General features: G+C 38.5%; 1 protein-coding gene across 1 annotated transcript in view; it reads right to left on the bottom strand.

Annotated features, from left to right (window-relative positions):
* Positions 1-16,442, bottom strand: part of sntg2 (syntrophin, gamma 2) — an 84,635-nt gene extending 68,193 nt beyond the window's left edge. Inside the window, exon 1 of the mRNA XM_044375489.1 lies at positions 16,056-16,442. Within this exon, the coding sequence (XP_044231424.1) occupies positions 16,056-16,124 (69 nt within the window). The 5' untranslated portion in view covers positions 16,125-16,442. The remainder of the gene's footprint in view (positions 1-16,055) is intronic.
* Between the last annotated feature and the right edge of the window lie 10,318 nt (positions 16,443-26,760).

Genomic DNA, 26,760 nt, shown 5'->3' with positions numbered 1-26,760 from the left:
TAAATGAGTCCAAGTCTAAAGGATTTTCAAAGAACATCTGAACTTTACTTAATATGAAAAAAAATGTCTTGCAATTAACAATCCTAATGTTAACTAGGAGAGTTGACAAGTTGATGGGGATACTCATCTAACAAGGCATTAAAGGCTTTCTGAGCAATTCTGTTGTTTTGAAGTATAATAAGATGAACATATCTCTGCAGGGGTTTCTGAATTAGTTAAAAACAGAAAACAACTCAGGGAACACCCACTGTGGAGATGTCTGAATTCATAAAGACAGGACAAGGCCGGGACTGGGTTTTTGATGTTTGAAGGTTCTTCTGACATACTTGGATCACAATTTCCTGTAAGTGTCTGGTATAAGTCGTGCAATTTGACCTGACAGCTGTGATTAGCCGGATTGGTCACACTTGCTAGAGGAGTCCTTATGAACATGTCATCAGTGGGGAACACATCAGAGGTGTGCTTGAGGAGGGTTTGAATTTCTGTCTTTTCGTTCACATTACTGAATGACTGACAAGGCAGAAATTGCACATCCGGTAGAGAAGATCAATTAAATAAAATATGAAATCAAACAACTCAACCGGTTCTATTTATTATACACATGAGCTTTTTTAAAGAAATAGTTTGACATTTATACGTGCTCATTCACTGTAATACAGAGAGCTGCATACATGTCTGTATACTAAATATGAAACTATGGCCAGGAGATGGTTAGCTTAGCATAAAGACAGCCCAGACAGCATACAGAAGTGGGCCACTTCAGGCAATGATGCAGCACTGCTGGCCTTTTTCTGGCCGAATCAAAATGGAAGTGAGCCTGAAATGGCCCACATGTAAAATAGCAAATATGGCCCAAATATCCCAAATCAAATGTGGGCCTTTTTTTTTTGGTAAAGATGTAGTGCTCTCGCTGGATGTGGGCTAGTTCTGGTTAATCTGGTTTGTTCTTGGTTGACATATGGCTTGCTTGTGGCCCAGATCTGGGAAACAGGAGCGGACCGCCCAGGTGCCATCATTCTATGCGATATGTGGGCCGGATGAAAGTGTAATGACTGTTGGATGTGGGTCGGATCTGGGCCACAGCAATTTTGATATCTGGGTGGTAGCAGAGGGGAAACAGCCTGGCTCTGTCCAAAGGTCAAAAGAAACCCACCTATGAGCACCTATATCATCATGACTTCATGGAGTCTTGTTGTCACTGTGAGGTTGCCAGGCAACTCCAGGAAGTCACTTTGCCAGGCCAAGAAATAGTCCAGCAGATAACTCCACGTAAAACTTTTTTACAATGTGTTTTTTTGTACGGATAAAACAAACCAAACATAACGTGTTAATTAGTGAACTTTAGAGGTACTGTAAGGCTAGCTGTTTCACCCAGTTTCCAGTGTTCGTGCATCTCCTGGCTCCACCTCTGTATTGAACAGATAGCTACGAGAGTGGTATCCATATTCTCATTTAACTCTCTGGAAGAAAGCAAATCAACTAGAGCTGTAGTTGATTAATTGATTAGTTGATCGACAGAAAATTAATCAGCAACTATTTTGATAATAAATTATTTCATTTTTCAAGCAAAAATGCCCAATATTCTCTGGTTTCAGCCGCTCAAACGTGAGGATTTGCTGCTTTTCTTTATCATGCATTACAGTAAATTGAATATCTTAAGGTTTTGGACTGTGGCTAGGACAAAACAAGCATGCTGAGAAACTGTAAATGCCATTTTTCCCACTATTTTTTTTTTTTTTTTTTACATTTTATAGACTAAATCGAGAAAAGAATCAGCAGATTAATTAATCATGAAAATAATCATTAGTTGCAGCACCTAGAATCAACACTTGAGCAACATAGTACAAGTATGTGGGCATAACATATTCTGTTTCTCGGTTAAATGTTTCCCGCTGTTCACTGTAAAGTTTTAACTGTGAAGCAAAACAAACAGAAAGGTTTGCAGCCACAATGGGACGATCAGATGAAGAGCTGCACATGACAGGCACTTCCTGCAGTTTGAACAAACATCAAAACTCACACGTCAGCCAAGTAACACCACAGGACACCTTTTACTGTGCTGTTTCACTTGTATGAAATAACACTCACACCATGTCCTCATTCTGGGCTCTGATCACAGCTGCATGATTTCAGGTTTACCGATGGCTGCAGCAGTGGTCTGTCCTATAATAGTAAATTGTTTCAGGATCAATTTGTACAATTCACCTTTGTAAATTTTGCACACAACACTTGAGCATACAAAGACAAATGCAGAATAATGACACAAAGTCTTTTTCAAATTCTTCGAGAATTTGCAAGCTTGTTGGACCTTTAAGTGATTAAGACTTCACTAAGACAGGTAACCTGCCTGCAATATAATTAACACAGACTGGCCTGCACACTGCAATTAACATTGTGTCCAGTTGACCACATTTCATGAATATATATAGGATTACTGTTTTAAGCACAAAACTGCTCTGCCACAGCAAAGAGCACAAGTACAGACAGCCTTTTTTTTTAACAACAGGAAGCAACAAGAAAACAAGGTTCAAGAAAAATGTCATGATTTTCAGAAACACTTGCACCTCTAAATTGTGTGAGACAGCAGTTGCAATCTGTCTGAACCATCATCTCAACTGTTTAAAGTGTTTGTACCAGGGTAGCACAGTTGTGACTCCGGTGGGATGGGGTAAGGTACACTTCTCAGAGTTGAAAGAAGTGAATCAGAGGGAGATCTTACTTTGCTTGGCACAGTTGAAGTGGAAAAAATTCTTGTATATGCTCAGTCGATCATGAGTACCAGGGTGCTTTTTTCATTCTTATCAATGATTTGAGTGAGTTCACTGGAAATGAGGCACCACTGTCCCCAGCGTCACATGAGAGCACAGAGGTTCAGACCACAGTGTGTTTTCATTTTCACAGCCTAAACTATAGAAATTGTAGGGTACCATGCTTGCAGCTTGCTTTTCATAATATGTATTAATTGGAATTTACAGTAAACATGGGACATTAATTTCATAGACCCATGTGTGTAGGGTCTGACTCAAATTGAGAAGGATGGGACATTTAATGAGAATCTGACATGGTTGTAGTGCAATAGGAAGTAAAGCCAGTGAATCTGCCTCTACGAAGGCAGGTCATATCTTTAACCTGCAATAACTGCTTTTTGACCACTTGGGGGCAGCAGAAACAAAATGCAACACAACATTGACATATTATCACCTTTTAAGTTGATCAGGAAACTTGTTAGCAAATAGTAGCTTATTGCATATCTAGCAGTTATGGAGCAACGTTATCATTCATTTGGAGTTGTGTTTCTGTCCACCTGGTGAATGTAAGTCCAATATTCACTCTCCTTTAGCTCGGTTTTGGCTCTCTACCAACTTCTGAGGAATAATTGGTTCTTTAGCAGTTGAATGTTCCACTGTGTTCAGCAGCTAGTTGCTCTTTGTGTGTTTGCCATTGAAAAGGTAGTATTAACTTAGTTTTTACAGCTTTTTTGTTGAAAAACATTACTACAAGAGCAGTGGGAGTGAATCAAAACAGTAGAGTTGCAGCCAGACAGCTTAACAATGAACTGAAACTCACTACAAAGCTGCTTAAAATGAGGGGAGCTGCAGAGTTGAAATTCTTTGTTGGTTCATCACTAAAAGTGATGCTTCTAACATTATATATTGTCGTTTTATAGATGGTTATTATAAAAAAAAATGATTATAGTGTCTTAAAAAGGGTACCCAGTGGAGTCTTTTGTAAACAAAGTTATGTTCTTCCTCACAGTTTCTCACCAAAACACATTGTGTGTATTCTTGACACCTAACAAACCGAATGAGTGCATTTCCTCCCTTATTAAACATACTCTTGAATATTTAACAACTTGCATTGTTTACGTCTTTGTTTGCTGGCTTGTAGTCTTTTTCTTCCTTGCCTTTCCGGGGGCATCTCTACATGTTCTGGCACACTACTGCTAGGCTTGGACTATTTTTCATACTTTAGTACATTCCCAACATTTTACAGGAGTATAAAGTATATGAGAGTATTTGTTAAAAAAAAACAAAAAACAAAACAGCAGCAGCTGTCAATGGATGCAGCTAATCAGTGATGAAGACATATGTTCGGTTTTGATGTCTGTCATGTGGGCATTGATTGACAGATATGATTGACAGTTCGTTCACCTGCTGCTCTCCAATGTCCAGTGCTCAAATCAAGTCGCACTTATAGTTGGGTACCAAACTCTGTACTTTTAAGGGTATCAACCGGATTACATTAATACTATTGAGTACCGATTCACGTTAGATCAATTGGTGCCAAATTTCAGTACCTTGCAGGACTGAGATTGAGTGCGACCCCGAGCACAGCTCACTCTCAGCGGGACTGAAAGTGAGTGCAACCGCAAAATAAGTTTTAAAAACACATTTAATGACCAAAGCATCTCACACAGAGGGTGAGACACTGACAGGCTGTCTTTATGTATAGTCTTTGGCTGGAACCAGCAAATGTTGGCCATGTGGGAATGATAAATGATGAATGAAGAATTAGCGATCAACTATTTGTTGATTGACTAATCAATTAACTGACTCATTGTTTCAGCCCCAAATTCATATTGTGCTCACATGGTGCATATTATTGTATGCTGTAAAACTGTTACATTTGTCTACCTTAGTGAAGGATAGGCTACATATAGGCCTACATTATATTTACAAGCGAGATAGCGGTTTTCATAGAGGCGTCAAAAGGGGCTCAAAGCTAATTTTTGTGGATTAAGTGGATTAATCTGGCCATGTGTTTTATTCATCAAAGTCAAGCTTTTGATCAGACATCAAGGCCTCCCTGACAAATATTAATTTTCACGTATGCAAAAGCTTTTGGGTATCATTTAGCCATAGAACTGTTGTGGCATATTATTAATGGCTTGAGTTTAATATGATGATTAGGATGTGGGATGGTGTTCTGTACACTACAAGAATTTAGGCTTAGTTGCTTGTGTTGTATATTAGCTTGGTTGTATTTATTTATGCAAAACAAATAACAGTTATTTCATGAATGTGAACAGTTTCCCTGCATATTTTAATAATCCAGTCATTTCTGCCTCCTCAATCTCTCCTTCCCAATGTGGAGATAGTTGACTTGTGTTCACTTTGGCTGAGGTGGAGGAAAACTTTCCAGACACTGATAACCTTGAAAAGCACCACAACTGTCAAATGACACACAGACACACAAACATAGCCAGAGCTCACTACAATCTCCACATGTTTTACATTCAGATCTGTGACATCATTTCTAGAGAATTCATCACACCAGCACATATAGAGAGGAATGCTTTTTTCTTTTTTTTTTTTAAATCTTGCCTTAATCCATCTACACCCCTTTCCAGTGAATCAAGCTTAAATTCCATCAAATCAGTTTAACATCAACACACCTCTCATCATGGATTTCACACAAATCCAGCCCATGATTCATAGGTTTCTGTGAGTGTAACTGTTTCAGGGCCATAGCCAGACATCATTCACAATTTACTCTCTCTGGCTGCATGCCTGAAAAACAAAAAATCACATTCATCTGAACCTAGAGGCTCTTAATGAGTATGAAATATTGATTGAACTGAAATATCAAACTGTACAGTATAAAGACCTCGAAATAGTCTGAACAGTCTACGTCAGTTTACTGTATATAAATGCAAGGAAAAACTGTGCAACTCATAGTTTTAGCTATTGATGGTCTCATTATGGTGAACTAGTGCACCAACAGCCAGACATTTGGATTCCTCTGCAGCACTACAACAATACATTTTCTTCAGATAGGAAATGAATAAGCTGTATGTATAACAAGCACTGGGTGATGTTGGCAGGTGTCATAATTACTACTTTTGTCAAGCCGAGCCCTTTCATCTGGATCTTTTTAAAAATCTTCATCACATCTGAAATCCGACTGAGATGTAGAACACAAGATGAAAAGCAAAACCCAGCAGTCTATTCAAGCTTGTCCTCTTTTGTGTGTGGTGGGGGTCAATTAAAAGTACCCCAGGGTTGTGTCAGCAGTGAAATGGATGTGCAGTTCTACAATTATACGAGAATGTCAGATTTATCAACCTAATTTGCCTGGGATTTCTTTTTAGAAAAGTTGAGCATTTTATCATTAATCGTGTTTGAAATCCAAGCTGATAGCTCCCACTTGGAGCAAAGAGTTACAAGTATTTGCTGTATTTATAACAACTATCAGATATAGATGGATAGGGGACATACTGCACCTTATTTGCAAATAATTAATATGCATCTGGCTTACACTGCAAAAGTGCAGGCATATACATTTTGCAAACTGGGAGCTTGCATTTTTGCTAACATGCACATTTCATAAATTGCAAACATGCTCGTTTTAGACATTGTGCCAAACTCTGGCAAAATTTCCTCGTTACCATTTGGAAGCACAGTGGAAAATGCTTATAGTGGTCATGCCTGTCTGGGTTAAATTGATCACTATAAACAGATGATTATTACAACTTAATTTTCTTTCTTTTTCTTTATTTCTCATGCAGACTACCATCTAATTGACAGTGCAGCTGTTTTAAACGCTTGTTGTTTTACTCCTACGTCTTACTGCAGTTTTGCTGCTACATCTCGTTTTTGGCAGTTTTTCATAAGCTTCAAGGAGACTACGTTTTTCACTGAGAGAAAATGACTTTCTGTTTCCCCGTCATGATTTCAATGTGCATGCAGCACCAGCCTTAGGTAACCAGCTGGAAGCAGACAGGTTACTGCGAGGCAATAATGGTGCCGCAGCCACTAAGTACATATCATACATGTATCAGGGGAGTTAAGTATAAAAATTTTCTTTTTTTCCCCCCCATATGTTGTTCCTAACCCTAACCCATGTATAAAAACTTGAAAAAAAAAAAACGTGATTACTGTAAGTGAATTATTTAGCAGCATTTGTATAGGAATGATTCTATCCAGAGTTTTTTGACCCATGTAAGTGGTTGATCACTGTAACTGTGATCACTATGAGTGGTTTCCACTGTACCAACAAGCAATGTTGCCTTGCAGATTTAAAATAAAAAAAAAGTTAAAAATATTAATGGATTTTCAAAAATCCATTAAAAAACAGCCCAGAGACACTGCTGCAGTGAGGAACATAATCCATCATCTTTACCATCCTGCTAATTACCACATTTAGTTGAACTATTTTCATTTCTTTCAATGAGAATGTACTCTTATTCCACATAAGACTGGTAGCAGCATCAAGACATAATGTCTGTCTTCACATTCAGTTTCTTCTGCATGGACCTACTTTAAATACAACTGCAACAAATGTGCCTCTTTATAAAGTTATGTAGGAAAATTCACCAGTCATCCCATTTATCATGATGGATTATATTCATCAACGCAGCAGCATGTCTTCACAAGCCGTTTTAAATGTATTTTAGAAAATAGCTGGAGCTTAAGCCTCAGACGTGCTGGGTAAACCTGCAGCTTCTGACTGTGGTACAGTAAATACACGGTGCGTGACTCTTCACAGGCTTACACTGGTTACACCGGTGTTACAGCAGATCTGATCTTCTTGTGGATGAAACAGTTACTTTAGATAGATATTTTTATTACCCAACTTTACCCCTTTCAAATTTATAGCCAGTTAATCTTAATCGTACATTAACTTTTTATTGTTGCATTAAGCCAATTTGCCAGCACAGATTGTCCTCATTCGTTCTTAAAGCTTTCTTCTCTTGTATTAAATTGAAGTACAATTCAGAAATTAGTACAACCTGTTTTGGATCTTTAAGAAATAGTTCAACATTTTGAGAAATATAACCTATTTGCTTTCTTGCCGAGAGGTAGATGAGAAGATTGATACCATTCATGTGGAGAATGGTATCAATCTTCTCCCCTGACTCGGCAAGAAAGCAAATGAACACATTTCCCAAAATGTTGAACTCTTCCCTTAAATCTGCATTAAGTGATTTTTTTTTTGGCCACTTGGGGGTGCGGAAATAAGTTTTGAACACAACAATGACATACCATCATGTTTTAAGTTGATATGTTGAACTTTTTAGCAAAGAGTTGCTTATTTACACATCCAGCAGTTATGGAGCAACATTATCATACATGTGGAGTCGTGTTTCTGTCCAGCTTTTTTTCCAGTGTAAGTAGCTGCCTGCTGTGGCTGAAAGCGACACTGTGAGAGCGGTGAGAGTGAAGTTGGGACCAGACAACTAAACAATGAGCTTAAACTCGCTATAAAGCTCTGTAAAGCCGAGGGGAGCTGCAGAGTCGCTGATAATTCTCTGTAGGTTCATCAAGACAAGCAACGCACCTGACATATTGATACATTATTATTAAAAAATATGTTAATTGCAGCCACTTTAAAGTAAATCATTTATTTTAAAAATGACTGAATAAACATTGTAGACTTTCTCATGTAAGGATGCAGCTGCTGAAAATGCCGTTGTATTTGTTCATCAAACAACTTAGAAATTTTGTTTTATTTGAACAGAGATTAAAAATGTGGGATTTGCAGAAAAGCAACTAGGTGTGTAATGATGTGGGACTTCAGTTCTCCGAGGTAAACTTAATTATCTCAAAACCTGACTGAAATTACTGCAGGTATTTCACTGTATAAGCATTAAGTAGATAATTTCCCTATGCATCAGTAAACCTGCTATATGCAGTACCATGCTGTATGACAAAATCCTAGGAGGTCAATACACTGTAGACAGGATGAAGCTCTACCCTCATACGCACAGAACTCACAGAAATGTGATATTATATCTTCCGCAATCATCCTTGTTCAATCTTCCACTCAGAGTGGCTCTATGGGGAATCAAAACCACTTGATGTATTTCCTCTCTATTGTATATTCATTGTTTGGATAGGCTTGTCTCAAAGAGCTTTACTGCTCAAATAACAGCACGGATGACTGTGTGATAGCCGCTGCTTCCCCAAATCTGTCCAACATGTGTGAGATTACTGCATGCGGTTTTGAGAGAGCGAGAGATGATCAACTAGACGAAGGAAATGAGTCCAACTAGTCTGCAAATTTTCTAAGAATTCCCTTTGCTTTTTGATATGCATGTGTCGTTCTCTCTCTCCCTCTCTCATACATACAATACAGGCACAGACAATAAGAAAACAAATGCATTTTAAACAATGCAGTGACAGTTAGGAGCTGGGTTTGAATGGGGGCTGGGAGTTCTCCTGTTGGCACTATGGGAGGAGTAATTTTGGGGCGAATGTAGATTTTGAGGAACTAATCTAGGACTGTTTATATTTCCAAAAATTATTTTATTCCCATTTCAAGGACAAATCTCAGTTAGATATGCAACCATTGCTTTAGTGCATCTTTTGAGTGCAGCTGTCTGAAGTGGTAACAAACTGTGAAGTGTCCACGACAGTTCCCTGTCGGCTGGTAAAGGGACAAGGTACAATTCTTTATATCTCACTTGGAAATGAATAGGACATTAAAATGCATAAGTTTCCCGCCTTGAATCTAAATAAAAATGCTAATGAAACGCTGTGGGTATTAATAATGCAGAGGACGAGTTTCCTTTTATTTGCTAAGGAAACATTTCGAGAAAGGTTTCTAAACATATGACAGCATGACTTGTTTTGATGTGTCAGGATTTATGACACTACATATCCTCATGACATTTTTAAAAATTAAATCATCATCTAATTAAAACTTTAATTACTGCCTGGTTTTGTAGTTGAATAATGGAATATGACTGTGCATAATACTGTATTATATATGTCTCTTAGTACTTCCTACAGGGACTAATTATAAGCTTAGAAAAAGACAAATTCATGATATAAGACTGGAGTCTGCCCTTTGGCCCAATTCACAACTCTCATGGGTTCCTCAAGTTCCTGCCATTAGTTCACACGCCATAAAGAGATTAAACTAAAACTGTGAAGCTACCTGACAGAAAATGATGTCTATATAATGATTTTGTACAGTATTAAACACTTTACACAGCAGATGAGAAAAACGCGGAGTCAGACAGGAATCAAACAACAATGTGGAACATGTATGCATTCTTACTCTAGGGTCATTAAATGACACTATTCATCTTGAAGAGCCTGACTCCGCTGATAGGAGCAGAATTGAATATTGTGCTGCCAATGAAAGACACTAAACATGACCTCTTTTTTAAGAAACTGAATTTCAGTTTTAGAATATAAAGTCTGATTGTTCTGTGTCCTTTCCAATTACCTGAGTAGCTCTGGGAGAATGAAAAGTTAAAGAGAATACATGTTCATGCTCCAACAGGACTGATTTGGTTAAAATATGATTGACTTCCTGAATACAAAAGCATCGACTTTCACACTCCACTGGGGTATAATTATGCTTCTGCAGCTCCTGCCAAGGAAACCCTCGGGCGTGTGACCACAGAGGTTTGGAAATTTTATATGACATGCATGTCACATATTTTTATGCATTTAGAAAGGGACAAGCCAGGGTTGGATTGTCTGATAATCATATTGTATTCCTCTCTATTTAATCCCATTTGTAGAGATCTGAGATTTGGGGCTGTCCTTGCTGTATCTTCCTGCTCCCCCTGTAAAGGTTATGCTGGCCAACAAGTCAATATCACCAACAGTTCATGCAGTCGTGCAAGGCTGTGTGTGAAAAATTATTCCATCATCGCACATATTTTAGTGTCAGTACAGTTTGACATATTTGCTCACACTGTATTTACAGGGGGAGCTGTCATGCTTACTCAAGAAGACTGACAGTGTTTGACATCTGAACATGAGAAATTATTAAAATTATACACATGGTTGCAACACAACAAGTTTGAGTCACATTCTGGAGATAAATTTGCAATCATACATTAGGGGCACAAGAACAAGCTCTACATAAGTTCAAATAGAAATTGAGTCTAGTTATAATGTATGTGCTTACTAAGTGGACGTTTACACACCACTAAATTAAAACAGGTTACACAAATTAGTTTTCATGTAGATATTAGTTGTGAATAAATATCAACACAGTAAATGCTGGTGTAACTGTTACATAGCTAATAACACCAACTCACATAGCTAACGTTAGCTAGCAAATATACAGAATGACTCTGGACTGAGTAGTGAAGAGCTAACTTAAACATGGTCGACATATCTGACCCAACACTTGATACAACGCTGATTGATAATGATGTAAAGTGGGAAGATCTTAAATGACATTTCACAAACATGACAACATAATATAACTCAAATAGCAAAAAGTTCTGACAATAACATTTTGCTAAATGACGTAATAACGTCAGCTAGGTTAGCATAATTGAATATTTACCTCTCATTCTGAAAAGCATGAATACTACTAACTCTTGATGCCAGAGGGTTGTTCCATCAAGCTGGCTAATGGGATAGCCTGGCTTATTTCGATAAGCTGCGCTAATTTAAGTGAGAGTTCCATTCCATCACTGGGGCTTATATGAGTCCCAGCTCAGTAACCATGGTAACTTATTCAGCAGAACTAGCCAGCTCTCTGGCAGGTTTACGGTCAAGCTCGATTCAGCTGCATCTCAAAGAGTGTCCGAAAGATGGAAACAGACTCAAAAGACCGAAGTGTATTTTCGCACTTGCATCGCTTGTCTGTGTTCGGAAACATTAAATAGAAAACTGTGAGGGACTTTTACAAAAATATTTAAATTAATCCCCATTTTATTGTTGTCACTTCTGTGTTGGAGTGAACCGTTTTATTTAAAAGCTTAGCATTTATAATTTAAGAAATAAATGTGTGCCAGCTTGTGCAAGTTATTTATTTATTCATTCAACCATTTTGTTCAAGCTGTGAAGACAAAAAGAAAATTAAATAAAGTCCAAACCATATCCTTCTGCTGTGTTTAAATGTATGTAGTGGTAACTGCTTATAGTGATCACAGTTACAGTGATCAGCTGCTTGTATGGATCAAAAAGCTCTGAGACAGAATCAAATTCATATACAAAATTTATGCTGTTTAAATAAGTCGCTTACAGAAATCAAGTAGTCCGCCTACAGTGTTCATTTGGGTCTCTTCATAAATGACAACACATGGAAAAACATTTTAAACTACATAAATCTATTTTTGTACTTTACTCCCATGATAGGTGGCTGCTGCTTCGTGAACAATGAAATCATGATGGAGACAGAAAGTCATTTTCTCTCAATGACAAACGTTGTCTCCTCAAAGCTTATGACAATAAAAGGGGAGGAAGAAATTTAAGCAAAATTCACTGCTATCTTTGCCTGTTCTGCCGCCGGGGAAAAGAAGAAACTTGTCATTGACAAAAGTCAGAACCCGCCGCTTCAAAAATGTGCACACTGCGATTGAAACAGCTATACCGGATTTTGAAACAGTCAATAAAATTCAGTAGCTTTATATTCATGTAGGCTAATAAATATACAAATGTCAATTAGAAGGTATTCTGCATGACAAATAAAGAAAAAGAAAAGGTTATGATAATAATCTGCTTATAGTGATATTTGACCCGGACAGACAGATCACTCCAAGCGGTTTCCACTGTACGTATATCCTTCTCCAGTTTCTTCACTGCAAATGAATTTTTAACTTTCACTGACGCTTGTAAATGGACATCCTGTGAAGGAGAAAATGTGTCAAAGAGTATGATAATGTTGTAAGTTGGTTCTCTTAAGTTGCCAACACCATAATTTTAAACATACATCTGATATTATCTAGCCTAGTGATCATATAACCACAGTCACTGATCTGAATGCTCATTTATTAACAAATAAAGATAAAACCATGAACGGGGGACAAGCACTGCTCTTCACTTTCCCCACACAGACTCATCAAGCTGGATGCAGGGATTGAACAGTCAACTTCTAGTAATAAGTTCGGTCCTCTAACCTTTAGGCCATCACTGCCCACCTACAGATATGCATTTAATCTGTCATCAATTTTGTGCCAAGCCATCTCCTTCACCTTGTTAATTGTGGCAGTTTTGCCCTTTTAGGTGAAAACTCCTTTATATTCTTGTAGTTTCATCAGCAGGTTTGTTCTGCTGTGGAGAAGAACACTGCTCTAGTTTTCTCTTCTTTTTGTGACATAGTATTGTCTTTTCGACAATCGACTGTTCTGGGCTGCTTATGTACTCTGTGCACGCACACATTGAAAGCTTATTCCAGCCTGGCTAGACTTAGCGTTGACTAGACATGGCTAAACTGCGTTAGTGGAACAGCTTGAGCCTCAAGTGAAAGTTGACGTTAATTCTAGTCAGAGTTTTTCAAGTAAGCGCAGCTTTCTTTAGCTGCATTGATGGAACACCCCTCAGGTGTAAATGGGCAAACAGTGACTGCCTGTTTCAACGGTCCAACGTTTTCTTCTCATCCACTCTTGGATGCTTTTTGATGTATGTTTGGGGCCATTATCCTGCTGAAAGACCCATGACCTGCCACTAAGACACAGTTTTCTGATACTGGGCTGTATGTTTCACTCCAAAATGCCTTGACAGTCTTCTGATTTCATTGCACCCTGCACAGATTCAAGGCACCCAGTGCCTGAGGCAGCAAAGCTCTAATTTTGTTTCATCTGTCCAGAGCACATTCTCCCAGAAGGACCGTGGCTTGTCAGCGTGCATTTTGGCAAAGTCCAATCTGGCTTTTTTTTTTGTCTCTCCCTCTTAGATGTGGGGTTTTCCTGGGTCTTCTACCATGAAGCCCATTTTCATTCAGACAGAAATGGATGGTGCGACTTGAAACTATTGTACCTTGAACTTGAAGATCAGCTTGGGTCTGTTATAAAGTTTTCTTTGGTTCATTCTCGACAATTCAAGCTTCTGTTCAATCTCATGCCGATTTTCCTCTTGCAATCATGTCCAGAGATGTTGGCTAGAGTTTCATGGGCCTTAAACTTCTTAATAATATTGGCAACAGTGGTCACAGGAACATCAAGCTCTTTGGAGATGGTCTTGTAACCTTTACGTTGAAGATGCTTGGCTATCACCTTTTTTCTTATGTCTTCAGACCACTCTCTAGTTTTTCTTCTGTTTTCCATGTTCAATGTGATGCACACAGTGGCGCAAAACAGCAGAGTGAGTAATTTTCTCCTCTTAAACTGGCTGCATGAGTGATTATAAGATTGTAAACACCCATGATACTAATTAAAACACAACAGTCGGCTTAAAGTATCACAACAAATCAATTATTTCTTACAAATTCTAACGGGTACCAATAATTTTGTCCAGGCTATTCAAGAATGTCTTTGTAAAGCAGGAATTCAGGTATTTTCACAACTTTTTTGTTTTGTTCCCCTGCAAACCAAACCTAGACATGCATTGATAATAAAATATCTTTTAATTTCAACACTGTTCAGGGACAAATGGTGCATTATTTTAATAAAAAGCCACATCTAATTTATCAGTGATTTCCAGCGTCAAAAAAGCTAAATCTAAGACTTTTAAGGCTGACAAAACTTGTTTGTAAAAATAATTTACCTTCTATTTTTAACATTTTTTAACAATAATTCAAACCTCAACCTCACATAATTAAAGCATTTCTTTTTAAAACTTAAATGTTTCATTACTGTGGAAGCACAGGAAAGTCTGGACTTAACACCTTGAAACTGCACACCATCTGTTCACAAATACGCATGATGGAGCGAAAGCCTATTGCAACAGGAAAACTCTGCTTACTGTGTAATTTTAGCCGTCAGTCACTGGTAAATAGAGAGTGGGATATGTGTGAAAAGTGAACACACACTAAGCAAAAATAAGCTGCAGACTTGTGTCCCTTGAGGCTCACGTATCCAGTTTTAAAAGCAAATGCTTCGTGAACGGAAAGTGCCCACAACACAGGACTCTAGGGACTGATGAAATTAAAGGTGCTATGTGTCCAGTGGAAGCAATGAGAAATGACAGCTGAGTACCATGCAGCAAATGATGGGTCATATTTAACCCAAGAGGACATACAGTCCACAACTTTACATAAAAACATAAGACAATGCAAGGTGTCCTTGAAGAGATGTAAGCGAGCAGATTATCATCATCGTTATCAAGTGTAATGTATTGTATATATAATCCTTAGTTGAAACAAAAATAGCTTTGCCTAGTTAAATAGACTGTGCTTGATTAAATATTCAGAAACACACATGTCATATGTTGCATCTTGAGTTCAGCAGCCTTGCATACAGCAAATAAAAACTGTTAAAAGGGTAAAGGCCTACAAAAAGGTCAAAACTGTTTGCATTCTTGTTCATGATGTCTAACCACAATACCCAATTAAGCATGTACATGAAGTTCTTCAGGAAAGCTCAGCTCAAATATGCCTGTGCCTGACTATGGAAAACATAATGAATGTTATATACACAAAGGCAGTATCATACTGTATAAGCAGGCAACACATTAAATCAGTCACTTATTGAATAGCTATGATTTTTATGATGATAATAATAAATCTCAATAACGTCTCTGGTCAAATTGGACGTCTAGGAAAGGTCTATAAAATGTTAAGTTATATTGAGCCTGTGTCTGTAGGGTAAAACTACTGTAACGTCACCACAGCAAATGGAAAGAGCGTCACACCAGCCTCCAGTCACACATCTGCTACTTTAATGTTTTCTTGCTTATGGGCAAATTTACATTACTATACCAGCAGGAGAAAATGCTTGTAGGAGATACCTGCGGTCCTCTGGTAAATTCGGCGTGTACAAGATGATGGATGAAGCACCGTGTTTCAACGAAATTTTCTCTAAACTTGTACAAGCATATGCGTTGTTTGCTCCCGCCCTGCGCGGTGTAATGTTATTTGAATGAGGGAGGACTGCAAAACGCCATTTATAAAAAGTTATAAATGTGTTCAAGTGAGAGCACCATGGTGAAGCAAATGTACGCCGAAATGAGCAGATGCTGCTAACGGTTCAGGGAAACAATTACCTGAAGGCATGCAAGGTATTTACAAGTATTAATAAGCGAGGGAACACCTAGCAGGCGTTTTTTTAAAGGCAGTTTGGTGTTTTCTGTACATCAAAGAAAACTGCGTGCATGTTTTTACTGACGACCCCTCCACATAACACATCTCATGCGGGGCGAAAAGGGTGAACTGGTCTGCTGTTTTAAGTTTATTATACACATGAATAATACAGGTTTACTTGCCGAAGTTGGAACCAAAAGGCTGGCGGGTCGCTCGGTCAGCTCAGGTTGCTGTTTCCCGGGCACATTCATTTCCCATAAAACCGCTTTCTCTGTCCGCTGACTTCGACGAGAGTTTCTCAAGTCATTTATCCAGCAATAAGCGTTATTCGCCGGCGTCCCGTTCAACGACAGAGGCGGACGGAGAAACCATGCCTATAAGCTCTGTCAGGCTTTGTTAAAGCTTTCTGTATCCTGCAATTACAACTGTTTCGCCCGCTGCAGGGACAAATTAGTTACGGCAAGCGTTGCTTATTTCTCCACGGCTCAGCTTGCACACACTGGCTCCTACGCTGCTGCTCATCAGTCTGCATGCCTCTCCACCTGCTGCCTGTCTTCCTATTAACCATTCCTGCGTCAAAGCACAGCACATTAACCCATTCACTGGTGTTTAAGTTCTGAAGGCATAGTGGCGTTTAAAGAGTATAAATTATGTAGATATTTATCATGACAGCAGTTCACAGTAATTGGTGCTAGGAGTGGCAGCAGCAGTGGCAGTGTAAGTAGGGGTGGGATACATTACCATTTCTAAATGCATTCATGTGCTACAAAACAACATGAAATCAATATGAAGCTAATCTAGTACTCAGTCCTTCAAGATTGTGTTCAGGTGAGGCTTGCAAGTATAACCGACCCTTCCCCGAGCAACCTTAATGGATGCAGTCGCAAATTAATTTCTGTAGAAGCCTTAAAGGCATTGCTTGAGGGGGCCTTGCTCATTTTCCTGGTGGAAGGAAGATGGGTCAGAGATGATTTTTCTGAGCTGGTCTTACTACTGACTCCTCATACTGAAGCTGGCCTGAGGGAATGGGTGCTGTCTGATTCCTACATCCTTCAGACTCAGATCCGGCTGCACCAGGCTTACATTGGATTTTAGCAGTATAGACAGACAGGTTTATACACAAAATATGATATCTCTTCCAATAACCAGCACTCTGTCAGGAACAATAGTTAGGTTATAAAAGAGACCGAAGAGCATACACTGCCCGAGTGATGGTTTCACTTTGAATTACAGGCCTATAATCATTTTTTTATGCTCAGGTTTAGAGTTTTGTGCACATCTGGGAGGGTAACAATGATGGAAAGCTACAGTGTAGTATACTGTATGTAACCATTCATCCATAGCATTATGATCAGACAGAATGAAAAGGTATCAAAAGAGGACTGGAGCATGTGTGCTTGTCAGGAATGCTCCTTAAGCTTCACACTACAATAACAGGCATCCACTCAGCATCCACTCAGCATGCTGTTTGAAATGACAGCATACTGAAAACGATACTTTTTCTGCTGAATCTGACGAGATGATGTTTTTTTAGCACAGGTTAAGGATTTCAGCAGAATCTATCCGCAACTGATTGTTGGCTACTGCAAATATAGTAGGGAGACCTTGTGGAATTCAGTATGCAGCCTTGAATTTTAGTTACACAAACATTTCTAGAGGTAGAGCAGAGCTGTGCAGGTAAAAACAGCTTCACTGTTTGAAAGAAAGCTCAAAAGTCAGAGCCAAAAAAAGAAAGAATGAAACAATATGTACCATGTGTAGCATACTTTATGGACTCAATAAATAAAACACCTCATATATTGAATATGTTTCTATACAGTAATACAAACTTTCTCTCTAAAGCAAAAAGAACCACAAATACCACAAGCCACTGAGACAAAGTATGTACCGCAGAGGTAGACAGCACAAAACACCCCTGGATTTTGTTTACAACAGCAGGAACTGTTAAGAATGGCTCATCCACAGTACCAGTAGTCATTTGAATGCATTCGGTTTGGTTGCTACTTTGACCTGGTGATTTTGTTTGCTCTCTTGACCTGGCCATTTTCTGCTTGAATTAAGGTCTTTAGGACAAATGTACCAACAGCTTTATTCTAAAAACCTTTCAAAACAAGAAGAAATGAGGTCACAACATTTTGGGACATACACTTATTTGCTTTCTTGTCACAAGTTAGATGAGAAGATTCATGCCACTTTCATGCCTGTACGTTAAATACGGAACTATAGCCAGTACCCGGTTAGCTTAGCTTAGCATAAAGAGCTGAGGCAGGGGGAAACAGCCAGCCTGGCTCTGTCCAATGGTAACAAAATACACCTACCAGCGTCTCTAACACTAATTCACTAATTAACATGTTACAGTATATCTTGTAAACTGAAGTGTAAAAAACACTATTTACAGTATGACCAGTGGGTAATGTGCTTTATATTTTCTTGGCCAGATGCAATGACTTTCTGGATCAGCTGCACCCAGAAGTCACTGCACCCAGCCTAGACTTCGTCCAACACACAAATTGATGTTTGACACTGAGTTTTTTGTATGTTTTAAACAAACAAGACAGAACTTGTTAGTTAATTAGCTGGTAAGAACCAGGCCAGCTGTTTCCCTGTGTTTTGAGTTTTTAAGCTAGCCAGCTGCTGGCTGTAGCCTCATACTTAACAGACAGATTAGAGTGGTATCAATTTTCTCATGTAATTCACAGCAACAAAGCAAACAACATTAAGTATATTCTCCAAAATTTCAAGCTATTCCTTTAAAATGTATGGGCAGTGATACTCTCATGCTTGGGACACACTGGATGCGTGAGCAGCGCGTGTGCGTCACCGAACTGCTGCGTCTCTCACGCTTGCAGTGTCCACACTGGAAGTGTGTCTGTTGTGGCGCTTCTGCCATTGGCAGCCCTATCTTTCTTGTTTTCCCTGTCCATTTCTGCTGAGAACCACACGCGTCACGTGGAGAAAATAGGCGAGACCTCAAATCTCTAGATGAAGCGACGCAGCAGCCTTGCATGACACACGCATCTCACGCGGCCGCTCTAACCTGTTAACATGAGCGCCAAAATGAAAAACAAGAGGTTCCGCGACGCACACACGCTGCTCACGCATCCAGTGTGTCCCAGGGGTCAGTAGTCAAATGAGGGTTTTCTTGAATGAAGTTTAAGGTATTTGAACTTAAATTTTGTGTATTGTGTTTTAATATTTGCAGTATTCATACTGTTGTTGTTGTTGTTGGTGGTGTGTGTGTGGTATGTCACAGGCTACTTTTGGGGACAAATTTCAGACTTAGGACCAGTTAATTCAGGCCAGCTTGTCTAATTAGGGACGAAGGATTTTTGGGGCAATGGTTAAGGTTAGGGTAAATCTAAAGTAAATTAATGTAAGTCTAAGACTATACAAAACATGAGTGCCTGTGTGACAATACACATGCATGTGTATATACACACACACACATATATATATATATATATATATATATGTGTGTGTGTGTATTAATTGTGTAGAGATATCTATATACTGTGTAAGTGTACCTCTTTGCATATCAATGATCAAATTTTTACAATCAAAATACAGAATAATGTTTTTGGAGCACCTTAGTTTCTTCAATGCCATGTGTTTCCTTCATTGAGAGTGGTATTGTACAGACCCCCCAAATTACCGGCAATTTTACTGGTAAGTTACCAGAAGTATTAAATTCAAGGATTCAAGGATTTCAAGGATTAAAGAAAATCCTTGAATCCTTTAATTCTGAGTGCATCTGAGTTCAGTCTTTTTAAATCTGTAAAAGAGCCCAAACTCAAATCAAAACAGGAGATGAAACTTTAATGAAATGAAACTTTCAGATTTCCCTTATCATGAAGGGAAAATTATATTCTAGTGTGATGTAGTTCTGGCATCTGGTCTCAGCTCTGCAGAGTGGAAAGAAAGAGTTCCGTATGTCCGACCATCAATCAGTTACTTTTAAAGCTCTGTCGGCCTCTGAGCTGCGAGCGTATTGCTCTGCATCTCTCTCTTGCATCTTTAACTTCTGTGAGGCTTTGAAAACCTTGTGTCAAAGCTTCAAAGTAACTTTTCTTTCTCTGATATATCTATAAAATATCCATAAAATGCTCACTTTTCTTGGGTTGTGTTTTACATACCAGAGGCTTCACTTCTGGTTAGGAAACTAATATCCCACCAGAAATGTTGACAACAAGTTTCCTCAGGATTCTTACCTCATTCGGACATCATAGTGGGCCAATTTCTACTGGTTGTGTGCCTTGGTTCTTATGATGCACACCCCGCTGGTGTTGTTCTTGTTCCCACTAAATTGTGAAAGAGGTGGGAATATCTTGCAGAAGCCACTGTCCATAAAGTTTTAAAGTTTTCCTCCAGGGGAAGCAGGTGAGGAGAACTGCTGACCTTGACTTGTGATTTTGACAGGTAGAAGCTGAAACTTTTTTCTAACAATACCAAAAATTGAGTGGATTAAAGTTGCAAGTGTTATAATGTAAGTAAATTTAGGTGATATATTTAATTCAGGTTTGAACACTGGCCATCCCAGGTCCTTTCTGTGTGGAGTTTGCAAGTTCTCACTGTGTTTGCGTGGGTTTCTTCTGGGTGCTCCAGTTTCTTCCCACCATCAAAGACATGTATGTTAGGGTTAATACTCCTGTCAGTGCCCATGACCAAGGCACTGGCAAAAGAACTGGAGTTGGTCCCCAGGCGCTGCACTGCGGCTGCCCACTGCTCCTAGTATGTATGTGTGTAGGATGGGTCAAATGCAGAGGATCAGTTTCCCCACGGGGATCAATAAAGTACTTCTTCTTCGGGTGTAGCCTTTGTGTGACTGAATTCATTGCTTCAGCATCAACGACGCTGCTGTTAATGCAGCTACAAGTTCAGCTTCTGTCTTTCTCATACTGTACAACCTTCTGCTCAAATTGGAGCCTCATCAGGCAAGAATAATAGCCAATAGCAGGGGCACGGTTCCTCAAAGTTCAGCCAAAGGTCCCTTACTTTCTTGCATTCTTATGGTGCCTCTTGGCTATATTTTTCATTCTGTTCATCAAGAAAATACAGTGGAATCTTATCTGAAAGCTGACACAGTATTTGTGTCCAAATATGCATATGGAAAGGAAAATACAAAGAAGAAAAATTTAAAAGAACTTCCTTTTGCTTGTGGAATTTCATATTCAGGCCTTGAGTTGAGTCATCTTGTTCTACCACATAAACTGTAAAAAAAAAAAAAATGGACATAGCCACCATGACATTACCCATTAATTTGTGGACTCCTGTTTTGAAGCTTTGGGTTTGGCATTTTGCCCCCATCTTGGATTTTTGGAGCCAGAAGTGATGAGAAGTGACCATATTTGGATGAGAACGTGGAGCTGACCGTAATGCTAGCTGCTAGCTTGGTTAGCACAGTGTAATTGCAGTCTATGGTTACCTGTGATAATGCTAATGCTAATGATAATGCTAATTATAGCAAAAGGATAGGCTTAAAACCATTAAAACAAAATGTACTTAACAGAAAAACTGAATATCTGACTCCCTAGGGGGTCTTTTAGTACAACCAAACGCTGAACAAGACTTTTTTAGGCAACCAAAATGTTACAATTAACTTTTATGAACTGAAAACACACTGAAATAGCAACGGCTATGAATATGCCTATAGTCTGTGAATCTGGGGTTACACCTTTTATACAGTCTATGGGTTACACCATGGTTATGCTACCTAATCAACATTGTCACTGGGGTAGCAACTTAGCAATCATACATACATTTACAAAATGAACATCATGCTGTATTGAAGAAGACTTGAAACTATGGATTGAGACCATAAACTCATTAGGAAACTGTTTTCTGGGGTAATGAATCACGTGAGAGGTAGGGTCATTTTCTCATAGACTTCCATACAAACAAACTTCTTTTTGGAGCCAGTGGAATCACCCCCTGATGGCCATTAGAAAGAATGCAGGTGTAAGGCACTTACACGTCGGCTTCACTTTTCAGACCTGGAACTACCCAATGGTTCCACCACCTCTTGTGTTTGATAGTACCATATGGGCATAGGACACATTAGTAACTGATCATTTCAGCCCAGATGGTTTTAATTCCATCTAAAAAAAAAGTAATCTGCACTCAAGTTGGGAAAGTGAGAAAGGTTTGTGAGATGGATGTAGCAAGTGCCTTATTCCGTTCTATGCCCTCTTTTCCGCAATATCGCAACTCATTCTTAAATTTAACCAAACTACTAAATCAAAACAGGTCCTTTTCTAACATACATTAAAGTACAATTTGTGTCCCATAACACCATCTGCTATCATAATAAAATCCTTCAGAGCCTCAAACAGAAAAGAGAGGTGCATATGTGTGTATACTTAAGGTACAAACTGAGGTACAAAACTAAGCAATTACACCGTTCAGAATCCTCATGGGATCATATTTATTTTACATAACTGTAAATTTGTATTCCTGCTCAAGTAAAATTCCTCTCCAACATCTGGCAGCTGCCAGGGTTTTAACTGACGCTAACAGAGGAAATCATCTCTCCATTTCCCATTAGTTTCATTATTGATAGGTGTTTCTCAGTACAGATGGATTGGATGGCTTCCTGTTGGCTAAGATGCAACCATGAACTCATGTTGCTCCAAATTCAAATCTGCCCAAAGACCTTTGTCATATGTCATATATCTGTCTTCTCTAGTCATTTCTTACCTGCAGTGACTGTTTAGTAACACAAAAAATAACCTTCAAAAGTACATATCACTTATTACTAACCGGTGCAGCCCTTAAAAATCATCTGATCATCTGACAAGAAACAACACTTTAAAGTGTACAAGGTTTTCACCACTAGGATACCAGCTCTTTGAAATAAGACTTCATGGTTGTGCCCGTCTTTCCTTTTGAAATCATATTTTCTCCATCTTATGTTTTTAATACTATCTAAATAAATTCATGAGCTACAAATTATTTGTGACTACAAGGGCAAAGAACTCCAATGGAGCATACTTTTCTTCAATAACAGTGTGATGGAATTCAGCAAAATGGAAGAAACAGCAATAAAAATGTGACAAAAATGTCTACCTCCAAAAACACAACAAAAATATTCTAGACATAGATTGGCTATTAATACGTTAACAATGTTACCTACTAACTTCACCTCTCCAGTGTCAGTCAGTATATGTCCTACACAAAATAGGCATTAGTAACACATATTAGAGGTAACCTTTACATTTTCAATTCTCAAGTAAACTAAAAAGGTAAAAAAAATGAAACTACAATTTTTTCAAATATAATTTAAGCAAGAGGTAAGAGTGTTTTTTGTTTGTTTGTTCTTTGTTTTTTTAAGCATTTTACTTCCATCCAGACATCCACTACAGGTATGGGTTGCTATAAGGGTAACTAAGCTGTAACAGCTTGTATAAATTGGTAGTGTCTACAGACCAATGAAGTATTGTAGAGGGACAAAGGGACAGGACCTGGAATTGAGCTCTGTGGGATTTCTTAGGAGTTCTCTGCTCAGAGATGTACTGTCTAACAGACAAAGGTCTATTACAAAGATGGGATCTGAGACAGCTCAGTGCTAAGCCAGATACCCACCTTAGTGCTTATGTGAGTCAATTAAAATTTCATGATCAGATTTCAAACGCTGCACTGAGGTCTAAAAGAATTAATACCGAGCAATCTTCTGGCTGCATTCATTTAGTTTTTTATTTTAGGAGGGACTGTCTATGTGCTCTAAGGTCATTGAAAACCTAAGGGGAATTTCTTCAAAGCTGTTTTAAAAGCTAAATGTGAGGCCTTGTAGGCCCCCATGCAGTGTCTGCTTATGCCAGTATATGAGTTCTCAACAGGATCCTGAATTCAAGACAAAGACACACACTGTTCCTACACTTTTAACATTGATTCTGACTTAGTCTTAAGGCGTTTGTCGAATTGCTTAATTAAAATGCATAATAAAGTATATAGTATTAGCTAAAGCTGAACATAAGTATTTTCTGTCTTAATCAAGAACAATCATGAGCATTGTATTTTCATCATCCTTTTAAAAGTGATGATTAGCCCATAAGGCACCTGATGCAAATAGTCCTTGGATGAAATACATTGGATCCTTGTTTACATAAATCTGAATAATCTTGGGTCACTGAACAAGCTGTGAGATAGCAGACATATCTAAAGTTCACAATGTGCCTTGAGAAACGCCAGTCTGGATGAATTAATCAAAAAACAAAGTCAAAGCAACTTTGGGAGATTAAAACTGCAGCTAATGTATGAAGATGTTAATGTTGCATCTTTTACTTCATGTTATTAATGCTGCAAGTTCAACATATGACATTTGCAAATGAAGAGTCATGCACCAAGATTGCATAGCAGCCTGACTACCCTGGCTGAAATTGGCTCTTGTAGACTACAATGCAAAATAAAGTGTGTGTGTTCATGTGTGTTTCTCCAGTGATGAAGTGTGGTTTGTTTGGGTGAACCCACACACTTTATCTCTCGCTGCCAGAGATAAGTCTGACAAGTGCCACAGGTGAGAGCGGTCAGTGGTAGTGACATGCCTTCTGGTCCTGAAGGCTTGTAATTTCCAGAAAGAATCGACTGTTACGAAACAGTGTGTGTCTGCCAATACTGATGGAGTGCAGATGGTAGGACTCAACATGGTAGAGAGTGAGCTCTATGGATTGGACGATTGGCTCTTCTTCACTGTTTCACAATGTCCAGTGAACATTCCTAATATCAATATTTTCAAAGTCAAATTGTCAAGTACTTAGCTTACTATACACTATTACATACATAGTTCAAACCTGCATTAATGGTTGTTTCAGTCACTTAGAGGCAGTGCAATAAGCTGTAAAAACTAGGTTGACAGCGAACATGTGTTTACACATCCAGCTGACACATTAGCATTTCATTTGGAGTCATGTTTCTGGCCATCAGATGAATATAAATCAAATATAAACTCTTCTTTAATCTTGTTTTTGTCTAAGCCAACTCCTAAGGTAAATATCTCTTTCTCTATTTAGCTGCTTAATGCTTCACTATGTCCACCAGCTAGTTACTAATGGTATCTGCCGTTTGCTGCTGGGTAGGTAACATACAGACGTTTTATCAGCGCTGGAAAATGAGAACAGTGGAACAGTTAGCTGAAAGAAGCTACGTTAAACTTCCACATTACACATAGTCATTGGACCCATTGTTCATATAAAAGTATTGATAAGTGCAGCTTTTAAACCTGCATTAAAGGTGTAGTGTGTAGATTTTAGTGGCATTTAGGGGAACAGACTTGGCAGAAATAGAATATAATATTTATAAGTATGTTTTAATTAGTGTATAATCACCTGAAAATAAGATAGAATAGAATAGAATGAGCCCTTTATATCCGCATAGGGAGTGGTCCTCTTCCACCAGGCCTTTCGCGTTTTTTGCGAGTTTTGCAGCCACTGTAGGTTCTCTTACACACTTTGAGGGGGAGGTTGGAGGGGTATTCAGTTGGTTGCAGACTGCAACCTCACTTCTAGATGCCACTAAATTTTACACACTGGACCTTTAATTGATGTTTTGATCACATGGAAGCAACAAAAAAAGATGTTGGCAAACATGTTAGCAAACTTACACATCCAACTGACAAGATGCAACATTAGCATCCATTTGAAATCATGTTTCTGGCCCCCTGATGAATGTAAGCTCTGTTTTAGACTCCACCAACTCCTGAGAAAAGTATCTGACACTAATACTGCTAAATGTTCCACTATCAGCTAGTCGTTAACCTTGTCTGTCTTTGGTGCTGGCAGGCAGGTAGTGTACAGTGGTTTTATCAGAGATTTTTAGTTGAAAACAGCTACCTGCTGCGACTGGAAATGATGTTGATGAAAGTGGTGACTGAACCGAAACAATAAAATTGAAGGTTGGAAAACTGAAATAATGATCTGAAAGATGCTACGCTTCAAGTGAGTGAAGACTGTAATCTATTGTGTGTGGCAGCGTTTCACAGCTCAAACAGAGAATCACTAGCTGAGTGCTTGGAAAAAAAGGCCACATTCAGACTATTATACAAACTACCAGCTTTTCTTTTCAACGCTTCAGTCATATTGTTACACCAAATTATTAAATCAAGGTAAAGTTGATGAAGTGGAACAAGCAATTAGAGCCTCAATCAAAAAGTAGCTCAAATCTCAATCTGCTCATTTGTATTAAGGCAGTTTAGTTGCTGAACATCATAACAGCGCTCTGTGGTATTCAATTTAATGCAGTTCAGTCCTTATTGTCCCACTTGGGCACATTTGTTCTGTAGGGCAAGGCTTAGTAGACAGCTTTGAAGAGGTTTCAAACATTATTAAAGGTATTGTGCTTTTGCTCTTTTCTTCTTCATCATTAGGCTAATGAGGACTTTCAATAATTTGAAAATGATGTGAAAAATATTCTTCCCTAAAAAGCAATTTTCTGATACAACAGTAAAAAACTGAAATCATCAGGTTTGTTAAGGTAATAGAAGAAACATGATCAATGCTGCTTGCCTGTGTGTATTTTGGGCTGAGGGTAGCTGAGAATAATCTTTTTGTAGAATATTCTTATGTATAGACTGAATCGATAACAATAAGACACCACTCGCCTTCATGTTTTAAATGAGGGTTGTTGTTTCTTTTCCTAAGTGAGTTTCAATCAGCTCCTGATTGAGCTTGCATATTTGTTTATCTTAACTTAAAAATCATTGGATATTCTGAATTGTGTGTGATAAAATATAATTAAAATGTTTAAAATAAAGTTTATAATAATAAGGCAGCCATTATAAAGGGTTTATATGTGGTAACTATTGGCTTTATTACTTTGCTATGCTTATTTGATTAGTTATAAAGCAATTTTGGGTCATCAGTTTGTGTTTTTCTTTTCCATTTAGTAATATAAATGTTG

The sequence above is a fragment of the Thunnus albacares genome, chromosome 15 (assembly GCF_914725855.1).
Source record: "Thunnus albacares chromosome 15, fThuAlb1.1, whole genome shotgun sequence".
In the NCBI taxonomy this organism is placed as follows: Eukaryota; Metazoa; Chordata; class Actinopteri; order Scombriformes; family Scombridae; genus Thunnus; species Thunnus albacares.
Note: the sequence above shows the minus strand (reverse complement) of the source record. Positions and strands in the feature narration are given on the sequence as shown.